This window comes from Dermacentor andersoni, chromosome 1, assembly GCF_023375885.2.
Source record: "Dermacentor andersoni chromosome 1, qqDerAnde1_hic_scaffold, whole genome shotgun sequence".
Classification (NCBI taxonomy): Eukaryota; Metazoa; Arthropoda; class Arachnida; order Ixodida; family Ixodidae; genus Dermacentor; species Dermacentor andersoni.
The window spans coordinates 370092023-370106455 of NC_092814.1; the positions used below are offsets into that span (position 1 = coordinate 370092023).

At 45.0% G+C, this 14433-nt stretch overlaps 1 protein-coding gene across 5 annotated transcripts in view; it reads left to right on the forward strand.

The window, feature by feature from the left end:
* Nucleotides 1–14433, forward strand: part of LOC126516448 (papilin-like) — a 530520-nt gene that overhangs the window by 280424 nt on the left and 235663 nt on the right. For all 5 annotated transcript variants that reach the window (XM_055064066.2, XM_055064065.2, XM_050166565.3 and 2 more), the window contains exons 7-8: nucleotides 2793–2981; nucleotides 9158–9286. In XM_055064066.2, the coding sequence (XP_054920041.2) occupies nucleotides 2793–2981; nucleotides 9158–9286 (318 nt within the window). The remainder of the gene's footprint in view (nucleotides 1–2792; nucleotides 2982–9157; nucleotides 9287–14433) is intronic.

A 14433-nucleotide genomic window follows, 5' to 3' on the forward strand; every position in this document is an offset into this window, starting at 1 on the left:
CCCTGAAACCGCTGATAAATTATTTTTTCTCTCGATGAGTCTTCCAAGTGTACAGCGTGTGACAGGCGTTTTAGTGTCTCTTCATGTATTTTTAACATTAGCGGTGAAGCCAATAGTAGAGGCAGGCTATTCAAGTTGGGCTGCAATGCATTTGGCGGCTGTAGTCACTCGCTTCTGCCCAACGCGCCCTAATAAGAACACATAGAAGGAATACATTACTAACCCTCGTCCCAACGAAAACTGTATAATCGTAATTGTTTCTTTTTCTTCGTTACCTTTGTATCTTCATTTTTGTTGCTGATATCTGCCATGTTTGTATGCACCTTTGCATAATCAGGAGAAATGCTATGGAAGAACATAGTGTCTGCATTCCGTTTATGCGTCCTTGTCATTACGCGCTCTTAATGAGCAAACACAATAACGAGCCGAGACGCAATTTGGAGTCCACGATTCAAAAGGCAGCACAAAGCGCGAATGTCGCAGACAAGCGTATAAGGTGAAGCGAAATAATTGCAAGCACGACCGCTGTTCTTTTGTTTATATTACAAGTTAAAATTAGATTGTACTACGAGGAACGCATATATATAAGAACAGGTCATTCTTTCTCTGCGTACACCTCTCTTCCTGCATTTCACGCTTGGAGGTGATGCTCAAACATGAACTTCGACAAACTTCCCAAAGTGCTATTTTAGTATGTTTTGCCTTTGTATTGTAAAGGTGCAGAGGGTCATGGGACTCGCCCTCTCCTAGCATGATAGCATTACTACTGACACCTCACTTTTCCAACGGCAATATGAAATCTAGAGTACTAGGTGATGAATAAATTTCAGTATGTGTCCCTTTTTCTCTGCCTATTGGTTCAGCACTTTGGTCAAGAGCGCTGAATCCTTGTAACCATCGTAGCCTAACACACGTCACTTCAATATCACAGGGGATTCGTTCAAATTCAATGCGAAGATAAATGTACAAGGTGTCCCAGCTATGATTCACTATGTTAAAACAGATTTCTTGCACGAATAAGACCGAGTGTACGTTGTTGAGATTCACATAGGGAAACTTGCAATAATTTTCATTCCCTGACATCCAACACAATGTTCAAAACCAATTAGCTGACTTTTCGATTGTTGTTCTACTTGTAAGTGTCAATCAAGGGGTTGTAGAGAATCGTAATAGAGCTTAAAAGTATATGTTTGTAGAATGCTACACACCGCGTGTTCATCTTATTTTCATCGAAGATTGAAAGCCCGCTAAATATAGAAAGTACGAAGGGACAGAGCACCCACGCGTTAGCGATAGCAGCGCCATCAAACAGCTACAATGGCCAGACAGAACGAAGCACGCAGTAATCGCGGCCTCTGCCCTCCAGGCATGTCCTCCAGCGGAGAAGTTTCATTTGCGCCGCCAGCCCCTGCGAAGCTTCCTCAGATGCGCGAGCAACGAAAGCTTTCAGAAACTGATGACGACTGGTGTTGAGAACGGGACTGACCTTACGAGCGCTTGAGCTCGTATGGCGGGTTTTGCTAGATACTAACGGTCGCGAACAAAATATTAATATTGTTGCACATTCTGCAGCGAAAGAGCCCAAAGCCCGGCCTAAGTTTGGTTGTAGACGCATGATCAAAAGCTAATGAGATGACAACCCTGATGAAAAAGCTTCTCGAGCTGTTGGCAAGGGTTAACTACCGTGGCTTCTTAGCACATCCATGCATTGAATCGTACTTGGCGTAAACTCACGATGTCCCGCATCTGTTTAAAGCTGACGGCAATATGCTGGAAGCTGACGCGAATAATGTTCCGCACATGCTCGTTAAATTGAGGATGGCGCGGTTAGCCTGCCGGTTTAGAAACGTTCAATAGAGAGCACGAATCTACTCAGTGCCGACACTGAATGAGACTAAATGTTAGCGTCTATCCTAATACGTTTGTTTTCCGAATAAGGTGATTACGCGAGCAGCGAGGACCTTTGTTTGCCGGCTGAGCCGTCAGTACTCGGAAGTTAGGATCCTTCGCCGCTTGATAAAAAAGCATCTCTCATACACTTTCTACTATTGGGAAATTTTTTTGTCTACCATTCCTGTCGACTAGAACATCTCTCGTGCGCCATATCGTAGCATGCGTTGCCCATCGTTCTAACAGCTATTTTATGTGCGGATAATCTACCGTTTAGAAAACGTGATTCAGTGCCCCCCTCCCCCTTCAAAGATTCGAAGACATTTCCGTTCGCCCCCGCAGCCAAGCAACATGTAGGATGTCAATAATGACCGGCAGACATGCCGGTGCTAGTAGGATTACGATAAGCAACTTGTGGTGGACGTTCCGTTTTCATTATTGCTTGGTATCTGAATGGCTAACCAGCTTTTGACGAACTGCAGCTCCATGCTAAGCGATTGCGTGTACAATGCTACGGCGCCATTGGTCCGTCTCGTTTAGTTGTCATTGGCAACGAAGCATGCAGACGCGCGGCCCAGGCTTTTCTTTTTCTTTTTAATTATAAGTTATCGCGCTGCCTGGCACACTGGTAATTCGACGACTGTTAGGAGGCACAGAGTCTCCAGTCCGTGTATCTTCGGCTCAATTTTGGTGCACAACGTGGAATGCGGTCATACACTAGCGAACTTAGATGGATAAGATGTGTGTAGCTTTCGCACAGTTAAGCTCATTGAAGTATATATGCAGTCGGCTAATTATCGTGTGGCGTTGTTCATGCGCCTGCGTCAATACAAACTGTGCTTGGTCCTTATGTAGTTCATACTTTGCGTTGTGCTATAATGGACATTTTCTTGCATGTTTAGGCAAAGAAATGTGCTTCCTCGACCCCAAGGCGGGATTCTGTTCTGACCAGCAGACGATATACTACTACGACCGACATTCACGGAGTTGCAAGAATTTCTCATTCACTGGTTGCGGAGCCAATGACAACCACTTCTTAACACAACAGGAATGTGTGGACAAGTGCGAAAAGCCACTGGAAGAAGCACGCGGTAAGTACAGATGTGAAATTTGCAGTTACTTAGAGGCATGAATATTTACACTTTGTCCTATATCCGCACTTTCCGCCTTAACTCTAATTTCTAAACTGTCATGTATGTTGCACTGAGTTTGATGCCTCAAAATGCTCAATGAAGCGCGAAAAATTTAATGCAAGCCAATAGTTGGGTTATTGATGCGCTGCACTGTAGTTTTGGTAATGGCTATTTAGAAAACCAATTACTGTTGAAATAATTAATACCGTAATTGGCATTTGACTGAAAAAATTTTTTTTTGTCTGTTTCAAAAATGAACTATCTGTGGCCATAAGTAAATATAATCAATTTCTCCACTTTTGTTGACGTAGAACTGTGTTTGGGTTTTACAGGATGAAGCAATTCTCTTAAGCGAGCTTCCCAAATGAACGCTTGAGCAGCGTTTTGTGATATTTGTACACCATGGGGCAAGAAAGCGTAGCAGAATGGTATGATTTTGTTAGCTGAGTTCTAACAAACTCTTAAGTTAATGCCATTTCAATCTTACTCAAGACTTACAAATAAAGTACAGTGTACAGCCTGCCTGAGGACTTCAAAGAAAGAATTGGGATGCATGAGATGGTGGAATAGTATAAGAATACTTAATATTTAGACAAATATGACATCGAATGGATGTGCGACCAAAGTACGCATTGAACGCTAGCTCTTTTCCCTTAGCAAATACACATCGGCTCGCACTTCTAGAGCTGGGTTTATGATGTGGGGAGCATACGTAAATGGCTGTCGTCATGAGCAGCAGCAGCAATCTATTTTATGTCCACTGCAGCACGAAGGCCTCTCCCTACGATCTCCAATTTACCCCTGTCCATTTCATCACCCCACCTAGTCTTCTGTCGTCCTCGACTGCGCTTTCCTTCTCTTGTCACCCATTCTGTAACCCTAATGGTTCACCGGTTATCTAACCTACGCATTACGGGACCTCACCAGCTCCACTTTTTTCTCTTCAATTAGAATATCGGCTATCCCTGTTTGCTCTCTGATCCACGCCGATCTCTTCCTGTCTCTTAGCTTTACGCCGAACATTATTCGTTACCTCGCTGTTTGCGCGGTGCTTACCTTTTTCTCGAGCTTCTTTGTCAGTTTCCAAGCGATCTGCCCCATATGCTAGCACTGGTAGGATGCACAGATTGTACACATTTCTTTTTTAGTGATAATCGTAAGCTTCCAGTCAGGATCTGGCAATGTCTGCCGTATGCAGTCGAAGCAATTTTTATACTTCTGTAAATTTCCTACTCATAATCAGGGTCTTCTGTGAGTAATTGACCTGGGTAAACGGATTCCTTTACAGACTCTAGAGGCTTACTGGCGATCCTGAACTCTTGTTTTCTTGTCAGGCTATCGATCATTAGCTTTGTTTTCTGCAAATTAATCTTCAACCCCACTCTGTGTTAAGGTCCTCAATCATTTGTTGTTGTTGTATGTAGTTGTTAAATGAAAAAAAAAAGGAAGTCAAATTTGTATTTCATTTTCTTGTTAACTGCTAGCGGAAGTTGTGACAGTGACTGCGACAGCGGTTAAAAGTTGGAAACTATAGTTTGTTCTGTCCGTCCATATGTACTTCAGTCCGTTCCGTTACGCCACGGCTTGGCACAAGGGTTGCCAAACAAGGTTTCGCTGTAAAATAAAGTGGTGATGGGGAATCGAACGCAAGCTTCCGCGTTTTGTGGAAGAGACTTCACCACTAAGATACTAGTGCTATAACGTAACGAAAACATGTTTGCAAGAAATACATGCGCAGATTTCCTGTGAGCCCGTGAACGGCTGTTTGTAGGTACGTATGGACTTTCTACTGTTCAATTTCTCCTAATGTAGAAAGCAGTTAATCTTCAGAACATTCTTGTTTCAATACATCGCCTAAGAGTCCCAAGAGTCTCAACAAAACGTTGGGATGACTTTCAAAGAGCACTAAAGGGCCGTCTAATAGATATGCGCGGCATGCGATTTTTCTCTTTGTGAACTGCAACTGTCCCGTCTGATTTTTTTTAAACGTATGTCGTTCTTCACAGAAGATATAAGCAACGAATGGGCATGTGCAAAAAGTAAAAGCGGCGGCAGAATTGCACCACTTTAACGGATAATTCATCAATTTCTCAAAGTCGTTAAATAATATTTCGGTCTGACTTTGGTCTCATAGGAATGTCATCTGAAATATGTATTTCCACTGGAATCACTTATGAGCATAACTCGTCTCTCCTAAATAACCTGAAACTGTGGTCTCCATTAAACGCGGCTATCCTGCCAATAATGAAAACGATAGTTCGCACCGCACACTCCAGGCTTTAAATTTAATAGCGAAGGTGCGTCTTGAGGACATACGCCCGGAATTTGTTTTCCCGGTGGATTTGTTTCCAACACTCTGCTTACCAACCGAGCTACCCGTTTGCTTACTACGACGTTGCTCTTACGCTCGCTTTGAAGAAAGCCTCAAAATACACCTTTAGGAAATTTGTGTGCAATGGAGCTACAGGTAAACTCAGTTCCCTACATCCCAATCTGAAGTTTAAAATCCATCTAAATTTCTACAGTGAACTACGTGAGTGACCGTAAACGACTCTGGGTCGCGTGACAGGACTGCCTTGGCATGCACTAAACCTTTGAAGCTTTCGAGGATGACGAAGAAAGTTCTATTGCATATCTATAACGATGGAGCTCAGCGTCGTGGAATCTGTGCCTTACTATAACTCCGCGCTTATAGTCGCAGTGTAGTGTGATGGAGCCAGAGGTGAAGTTAGTTTACAGGCTTGTGGAGGCAGCCGTTCCTCTGCTCCAGAAATGTCTTTTCCCTGCCGCACATTTCAGTGGGATTATCGTTATTAGTGTGCTTCACCACTTTTCTGGCGTGGTCTGTCTATCTACCTCCCTGTATGTGTCTGTCTGCAACTGTTTTCCTTCCAACTTGGGTCCATATGTATTCCGTATTCTAATGGATAAAGCATCGTCAGCATTATCAAATGTCACTTTCTTTATAACCGCTACAAGCGTGCCGATTCACCAACTGAGCTCTCACAATGTGCAGGCCTTCACGCTCTGGGAAGCCGAGCGAAACTACAGCGTTTGAAGTTTTTGTATATGCTACTTCACAAGTCATCTAAGCTAAACTATTCAGACTTTATAAACTTTAGATCCACTCTCGAAACATGACAGATGCACCCAAATATACCAGAAGAGCTTTCCTGCAATAATAACGCGTTCTTGTTTTCATGCACTTACTGCAAGCTGCACGAGAATGGAATGAACTGAGCCGTATGTCCCTGAGCAGACGACGTCTCCCAAATTTATTGGGCTTGTTGAGAAGGCAGTTCTCTCTATTACTTATTGATATTGTTTGAATTTCTGTAGTTGTTCCCAACTACTCTGTATTGTACATATATCTGTCAAAGTTTGTCCACCCACTGCTGGAACAACTCCCATGGGGTTGACATTCTCTTAAAAAAATAAATATCAGGCTGCTGTGCAGAGCGAACCGGTTTTGAAGCCAACCGCCGGAACATCTTGAGTCACAGCGTATGTGACACTGGATATGTGACACTCATCATTTATGCCGTGTTCTGCCAACTTGTCTTTTTGCTTATCTGCCGCCACTAACGTGACGTACTTCCGCAAAGCTCCTTGACATCGACTTGGGTCACTGGGTGCGTGCCACTGGGCACGCATCACTCTTCAGTGAACCGTCTTGACGCCAATTGGGTAACTGGGCAAGTCCCTCAGGGTACACACCGCTCTTGAATGACCCTGTTCAATGATATGCGGCACTGAGTATGTTCGGCCTCAATGAAAAAAAAAAAACATCATTTAAAGTGTATCTGGCGCTGGGCCCAATCGTACCCGCGTCATATATATTCAAACTTCTCTGTATGTATATTCAAATCAATATCACCCGTGCACTTCGCGAACGTTCCGCTGAATGACCAAGCATAGCCGGAGGGAGGCGCGAGAGAGGCTACAGACATGCCTTATATATGACGCCACGCTCTGGTGGCAATACATTGTCTCTTCTTTGTTACAATGCTAATGGCGTTAACCTCGACATTCATCGTGAGATGGGTTCTGCGGCAATGTTTTTCAAGTATCTTTTGTCGTCGGCACTGCGAAGCAACCCATCTCGTCGTAACGATATCTTGAAACATAGAACCTCATCGTCCTTCACTGCTTTAAAAGAAAATAGCATTTTCATAGTTCCAGGATTAAGTGTCCCGGAGAAAGGGAGAGCTCTAACTTACCGACCGAAAACACTGCAGCGACGGCTCAGTGGCTAGAGCGTTGCGCCAGTCAGCATGTCTATTAAAGCGAAGCTTTCTGCGGCTCCCCACATTACGGGTTCTAGCTCTGCTATCTTTTGCCAATTATACAACTATGCTCACTGTTTATATGTCACTGGCTCTCTATCGGGCGCTGGCTGCTCAGTGCTGGCTGTTGTCTTCCATGATTGTCGTCCCGCGTATAGCCGGGACCAGCATCGTATATATATTGCAAGGCCAAGTGGTCTGGGCTATAGATGATTACGCAAGCGCCAACATAATCCCTAACACAAACACAGTTTCGCCGCCACGTCGTATCCGCCATTTCTTCGTCGTTCAGTTATAGCGCAGAACAAATACCCAATATACACTGTGTCATAACCGTGTCGTCATCATTCCCTTTTCGTCATTTCTTTTGGGTCTTTAGGTCGTCCCATGCAGTCTTCGTCACTTCGTCGTCGTCGCGCCACTATCATTCAGTCACGTTCACGTCGTCCTGCAGTCGTCGTGCAAGCATCACCCAATCGTCATCATGCAGTCGTCGTCATTCCGTGAGTGTCACGTTGCTGGCGTCAGTCTGTCGTGGTCATGATGTGGTACTGGAGCTATCGTGGTTTCTATCATCGTTCGGCCGTCTTCGGTGTGTTGTCGTCACTCTATCCTCACCATTCCCATCGAGGTTCTATCATAACTGTTCCGCCGTAGTCAGTGGGTAATCGTACTCACTCTTTCATCGTCATTCTATCGCCATCATTTCGTCGTGCCCATGCTGTGGTATGCAGGGCTTCGGAATTACATCGTTACCGTACCGCCGTCGTCAGACTCTCGTCATTACCCTGTCGTCGTCACTTCCGTCATGGCTCTATTGTCATCGTTCCGTTGGCGTCAATATGTCATCCTTACTAACTCTGTCGTCGTCACTCAGTCGTCCTCACTCAAGTATAATCGTTCTTTTGTTCTTGCTGATTCGTCGTCATTCCTTCTTCAGATGTCTCGGGATGTCTTCGTAATCATACAGTCGTCCTTATGCCGTAATTGTCAGGCAGCGCTAGTAATTGTGTAGACATCATTTCAGCGTCATTTTTCCGCCGTCACTCATTTTTTTCATCGTCGCTCAGTCGTCTCAGTCCAAATGACGTCATTTCATTGTCTCATCAGTCCTTGGTCGCCAATAGATGTTTATGTGAAGTCGTAACGTCTTTGTCAGGCCGTCGTAGATCCATGGTGATCGTTCCGTCGTCATTATGGCGTTCTCATCCCGTTGCCATCATTGCCCACTACCCAATACCATAAACCAGAACTCGGCAATAGAGAAGTGCACAAAACGTTGGCCGTATAAGCCATCGTCGTAGTGCCTATGCGCATTTAATTAGTATTTCTGTCGCCCTTAAATGGAGGCCGCGCCTGCACCTAAACATTTTGTTGATACATTACATTTGCCTTACCACTTTACGTTTGCTTAAACATTGCACATCCCTTGCGTCAATAATATATTATTTGCGCAAAATAACACTAAATTCACATCATTTTCTGCAAGCATAACGTTTCCATAACATTTACTTTGCCGTCTGCGAAAACATCACCCAACCCTTCGACTGAACACAGATTTGCACATAAGGGTTGAATTCACCGATTTTTTTTCTTTCTTGCTTAGCCGTGATTGCCGCACTCCGATGTGGATAGTACGAAAAAAGTGCCTCTGTGCAGAGGTCTGCTTCGCCAAAACTGCAACGGCTCATTTCTTAGGACGGCGTGCGTGCAGGCTTCGCGAGAAAGGGTGTAAAGGACAAACAACAGATTAACCTGGAAGGTTCAGGATAACGACAAAACCGGTGGAGTAACGTGTATATATATGCGCAGTTACCGGGTCACTTTCTCTTTCGCGGCCTGTTGCAGTTCAACCAGCGGAACCCGAAGCAACTCAGTGCCCCCAGCTATCGGCGTGCGGCCTCGCCTGTCCTCACTGCTGCCAACGCCGTGATGAAGATGGCTGCATTATTTGCAGCTGCCTGGCAACTGAAATGGGTAAGAGAGAACACCCATTAGACCATTTTGTCAACTATACTTGGTAGAAATGATTCTGATATGGTTTATGCATCCATTGAAGATTGCATGGTAAGCAGTAGTTTAGTGGTGGCAGCCAGCAAGTCTGCACATGCAGACAGGGTTCCATTTTTGAAGCCGAGTTTGCTGTAGTCTGATGCTCACTTCTATATACAGCTTTCATAAAACTTTTATCTATTACTGGTAGGTTTCTCGCGGAATGGTGATTGTAAGTTACGCACTCAGTTGCCAGGCGACAATTGAGTCACATAACCTGCACCGAAACGGGTTCTACTTAAATTGAGGACGACGCAACAAGCTGTGGAAAGAAGAATGATAGGTGTAACGTTAAGGGATAAGAAAAGAGCAGATTGGGTGAGGGAACAAACGCGAGTTAATGATATCTTACTTGAAATCAAGAAAAAGAAATGGGCATGGGCAGGACACGTGATGAGGAGGGAAGATAACGGATGGTCATTAAGAGTTACGGAATGGATTCCAAGGGAAGGAAAGCGTAGCAGAGGGCGGCAGAAAGTGAGGTGGGCGAATGAGATTAAGAAGTTTGCAGGGACAACATGACCACAATTAGTACATGACCGGGGTAGTTGGAGAAGTATGGGAGAGGCCTTTGCTCTGCAGTGGGCATAACCAGGCTGATGATGATGATGATGACCTGCACCGATGATCCCGCTCACTTTGCCTAGTTCACTATTTAAGTAGTTATGTTATTATGTTATTTATTACCGAGCGTGACATGCTCCAGTAGAAATTTTGCATGATGGTGGTTGGAGCGGGTGTGAGGAGAAGTGTACAATTAAAAGCGTTATGCATTTAGAAAGTTACAAAAACTGTCGCACCTTAGCAAAACGTTTTCACACATATTCTGTTCACAGCAAAGAAACCACGCTGACTGAATGGAATCGTTTGTTCCATGGTTATGCAAACGGAAGTGAGTCCCCTACCTGGCGCGAAGCGCTATTTTTGTAGAGCCACCTTATCTACAAGGACAGGGGTTACAGGGGAGGGTACGAGAGCAACAGCACGGCTATTGCCTCGCCAGGGCGTGGTATGCAATAATATGCACGTGGAGACACGGGGAAATAGCGTGGTAGTTAGTCAAGGTGAAAATGTAGATACAAGAAATACCACTCGTGCCGACACGCAAGAAATTATTTTCTGCGCATGTTCATAAGTTGGAAGTTACACGGCAGTTAGGGTGGGCACAGTGCGTGGTAAACAAGCAAAAACTGAAAATAACTAGAAAAATGATACTCAGGAAAATATGGCAGTTAGTTCGTGCTGAAACATAGGATCAAGAATGGTAATTATGTTATCAGGAAGGCCATTCCGCAGTTCACGGGAATGTGGTTGGGCTGATCAATAGAAAGCGTTGGTGCGTTCGAAAATGCCTTTGAAGCTATGACAGTTGTGCAAACGAGTGAGATCCTCATAGCGGAAGGAAGAGGAGGGAAGTCGTTGGAGGGGCGCTGAGTGGATTTTATGAAGTAAGCAGAAAACAAATTCCGACTTAGCCCATCTTACGACGACTGTCGGCGGTAACGCAATTAGCATTGAAGCAATGTAGCGACACGACATATTGCCGCCGCAGAAACGCGTCGTGTATGAGGCGTGTACGGCAACTGGGCTCCTCTCTCGCGACTTTAAACAAGCTGCTCCATCTGGCTGAACCGCGTCAAGTCCGTGCGAAGTCCTTTGTGTGGCCTCCAAGGTTGCATCGGTGGCGCGTCGGTGCGCGCGAGCCGCGTACTGCAGTGGGATCTTCGGTAGCACTTCCGTCTGGATTCACTGCGACATCTGGTGGCGTCGCTGCGAAGCTCGCATGTGGCCTCCGAAGTGTATGACGCTCCGGTACGCGCAAGCGCTGAGAGACGTGCCATGTATGAGGCGTGTACTGCATCTGGGCTCCGCTCTCGCGCTTCTCTCGGGACACACTTCACCGTTTTGCACTTATGCCGAGAAGTGCGCACGTGGCCTCTGAGGGCCGCTGTGTGCCGGCGCGTGCGAACGCTGAAAATTGCTGCCCCACTTGCCGCACACCCAGCAGCACGTAACTCAAGTTGGTATGGAAGAGATTAATTGAAGAGTAACACCCAGTGCATTCGCGATGCAGATAACGAAAGCATGGGGCCACTGCACTTAAGGAACCCTGGAACGTGGGCTCGGCTCCCCCCGGGATGGTAGAACTCGTAAAGGTTTTCTTTTTTTATTGAGGTGCCCGGAGAAATGGTTAGATACCCCGATTATCCGAGAGGCAGAAACTGCGTGAAGTAGCCCAAGAATGCTAATCGCATTAAAAGCGATCGCTCTAAGTTAATACAAGGAAGGCAGTGCCAGTGATGGTTTAATGTTTGTAATACTAGAATTTTGGCCGTAGTGTCTAGCAGTAAAACTTTCATCAGGATTCTGAACAGATTCAAGGGCCTGGTAATGTGACCAAACGGGTGACGCATGTTCTAGTTGCGGACGAATGACTCCTGAGCATGCGAGTCATGGGGTCGAAGGGCGTGTTTTATGAATGTTGCATTTTAGATATCCTAGTGTGCGGGATGCTGTTGTAGATATTTTATTGGTATGGCTTCTCGATGAAAGTTATAGTGATAGATGCACACCAGTTTAACTGTAGGATGTTGCGCCAGTTGCATGGCTCTGAAAATTATTCCTTGCGGGTTAAATTCATTAGTACCCGCCGTGGTTGCTCAATGGCTACGGTGTTGGGCTGCTCAGCACGAGGCCGCGGGATGGAATCCTGGCCACGGCGGCCGCATTTCGATGGGGGCGAAATGCGAAAACACCCGACTGCTTAGATTTAGGTGCACGTTAAAGAACCCCAATAGGTTAATATTTCCGGAGTCCTCCACTACGGCGTGTCTCACAATCAGAAAATGGTATTGGCACGTAAAACCACATAGTTTAATATAATTTAACTTGAAATTCATTGGTTCACATTTACCAGTAGCAATTTGCCAGCAGGAGCGCTATATAGGTATGAGACCGAGGCCCTGTTGAAGGGCATGATGATCTGCTGGCGAATGAAATGTACGATTGTTTGCTCAATCACCTGCTAAGAGTCGTATGTTAGAAGTGATATGAGATTACATAAATACGAAATGGCATAACTAGAGGACAGAGATAAACACTATCTTGGGGAGTACCGGGAGTGACATCACTGAGAAGGTATTGGTAACGACGAATTTCTAACGGAATAAAATGAGAAGAAAGGAGTAACCGAGGGGCCCGCTTTTTAATTATCATATCAAAAGACGCCAGCAAACAAAGGCGCCAAGGAAAACAGAGGAGAAATTGCTTGTACTTACTAATTAAATTAAAGACATTGTAAATATATTATTTATAAATAATTGTAAAATTTATAATTTCTTTATTTCTATTATTAAGTACAAGTAATTTCCACTGTAGTGTACTCAGTGTCTTTGTTGGCTTCTTATCATCTGATTAATGAAAATCAGGCCCCTTGGTTAACCACCTTTCTTCTCGTTCATTACATAACGAGGGTCTCGAATCCGGAAACCAAGCCGCCAAGGTTTTTGAGTGATGGCGCTGGCTAACACTCCGAGGGTTAGTCGTAGTACTAACACATAAATACCCCGGAAAGTGGATGGGAAAACGGCGCCGGTGGTAGCTCAATTGGCAGAGCATCGCACGCGTAATGCGAAGACGTAGGATCGTTCCCCACTGCGGGAAGTTTTTTAATTCACTTTTAATTACATTAATTTATATTTTATTTATTTCAGTTAGTAAGTACAAGTAATTTCCCTGGTGTGATCCTTGTTGTCTGTTGGCTTCTTATGTTACGGAATAAAAGTTACTCACATAGATAATGATGGGTGATGCAAAGTTTTGTAAAGGAAAGTGTAAATATTAGTGGACAGTGCTCAGCGCGATAGAAAGCTTCCGAAATGTTGAAATCTAGATACTTATTTATAAATCTGCCTCTCCATTAACAGATTGTACGCTATTGTATGGCGAAAAAAAAACTATTTTCTTTAAAATAAAGTTGGTAAATGTGAACAAATTGTCGAATTCTCAGTGATAAGCGCTGCTCGAAGCATTGATGTTTAAAAAAATACTTTTGATACATGTACGGCTTCATTACAGTTCAGATTCACTTCATGCACTGTAGAAATAGAACATCAAGTCATCCACGATGATGTGCAAGATGCTACCTTTAGGCTACCTACACTCAGAAAACTGGATATTTTAGCTGACTCCTTAGGCGCCGTTCAAGAAATCAAGTTGCACAGAGCAATGGAAATCTGTGGCACGTTTTGCAAACCCTGAATTGCAATGCAGGACCGTGCGTCGAGGTACACCGGATTCATGGCCATGCTGCGAATCCCCACAACATTGCTACTGACGAGCTGTCGCACAGGCCTCCTACCCAAACACTTCCGTCATTTCTCCTTCTATCTCAACCCCTCACCTAACTCTGCACCTGTAAACATTATCTCAGGTGTAACACATACGCTCTTATCTCACCGTGTCTGCTCGCTCCCCCGTCACTTAACTAGGGCGGGAGAAATTGTGCTTAGGGTGCTTCGAGTTCGGGTGGCCCTTACATCGTCTGTCACATCTGTATGTAACTCGTAGCAGCTTTCATTGGTTGCAACATGCCCATACTGTCATCTTCCAGTAACGCCTACGGAGCGTGTCCCGGCTTGCTGACGGAACGCTTCCGTCTCCTACTGAAAGCTGGCTTATGCTACAGTGCCCCGATCAGCTATGATCGCTCGGTGCACAACAAGTCCAACAGAACACTGTTTGATTTTACGCCCAACGCTGGAGTTACAGCATACATATATTACACACCCTAAATTATACCTCAAGGAAAGCCTTGAACCTGTAAAAGCTTCCCGTAAATATGTAAATTAACCATTATTCGGTTATTTCAGCCCGCCTTCCTTGAACGCCTCACAAACTATCCACTCTTACCTTGAAGGTACGGCGAGGGCCCGCCTGAGGACCTGTGCCTGTGCTGTGACACGCCACTAAAGTAGACCAGCTGCCGTTTTCTAGGCGCACTGATAGCGTAGGCTAGCCAGAGTGACCTCTGATACGTTTGACTGCCGAAACCACAACACTCACTCCCGACA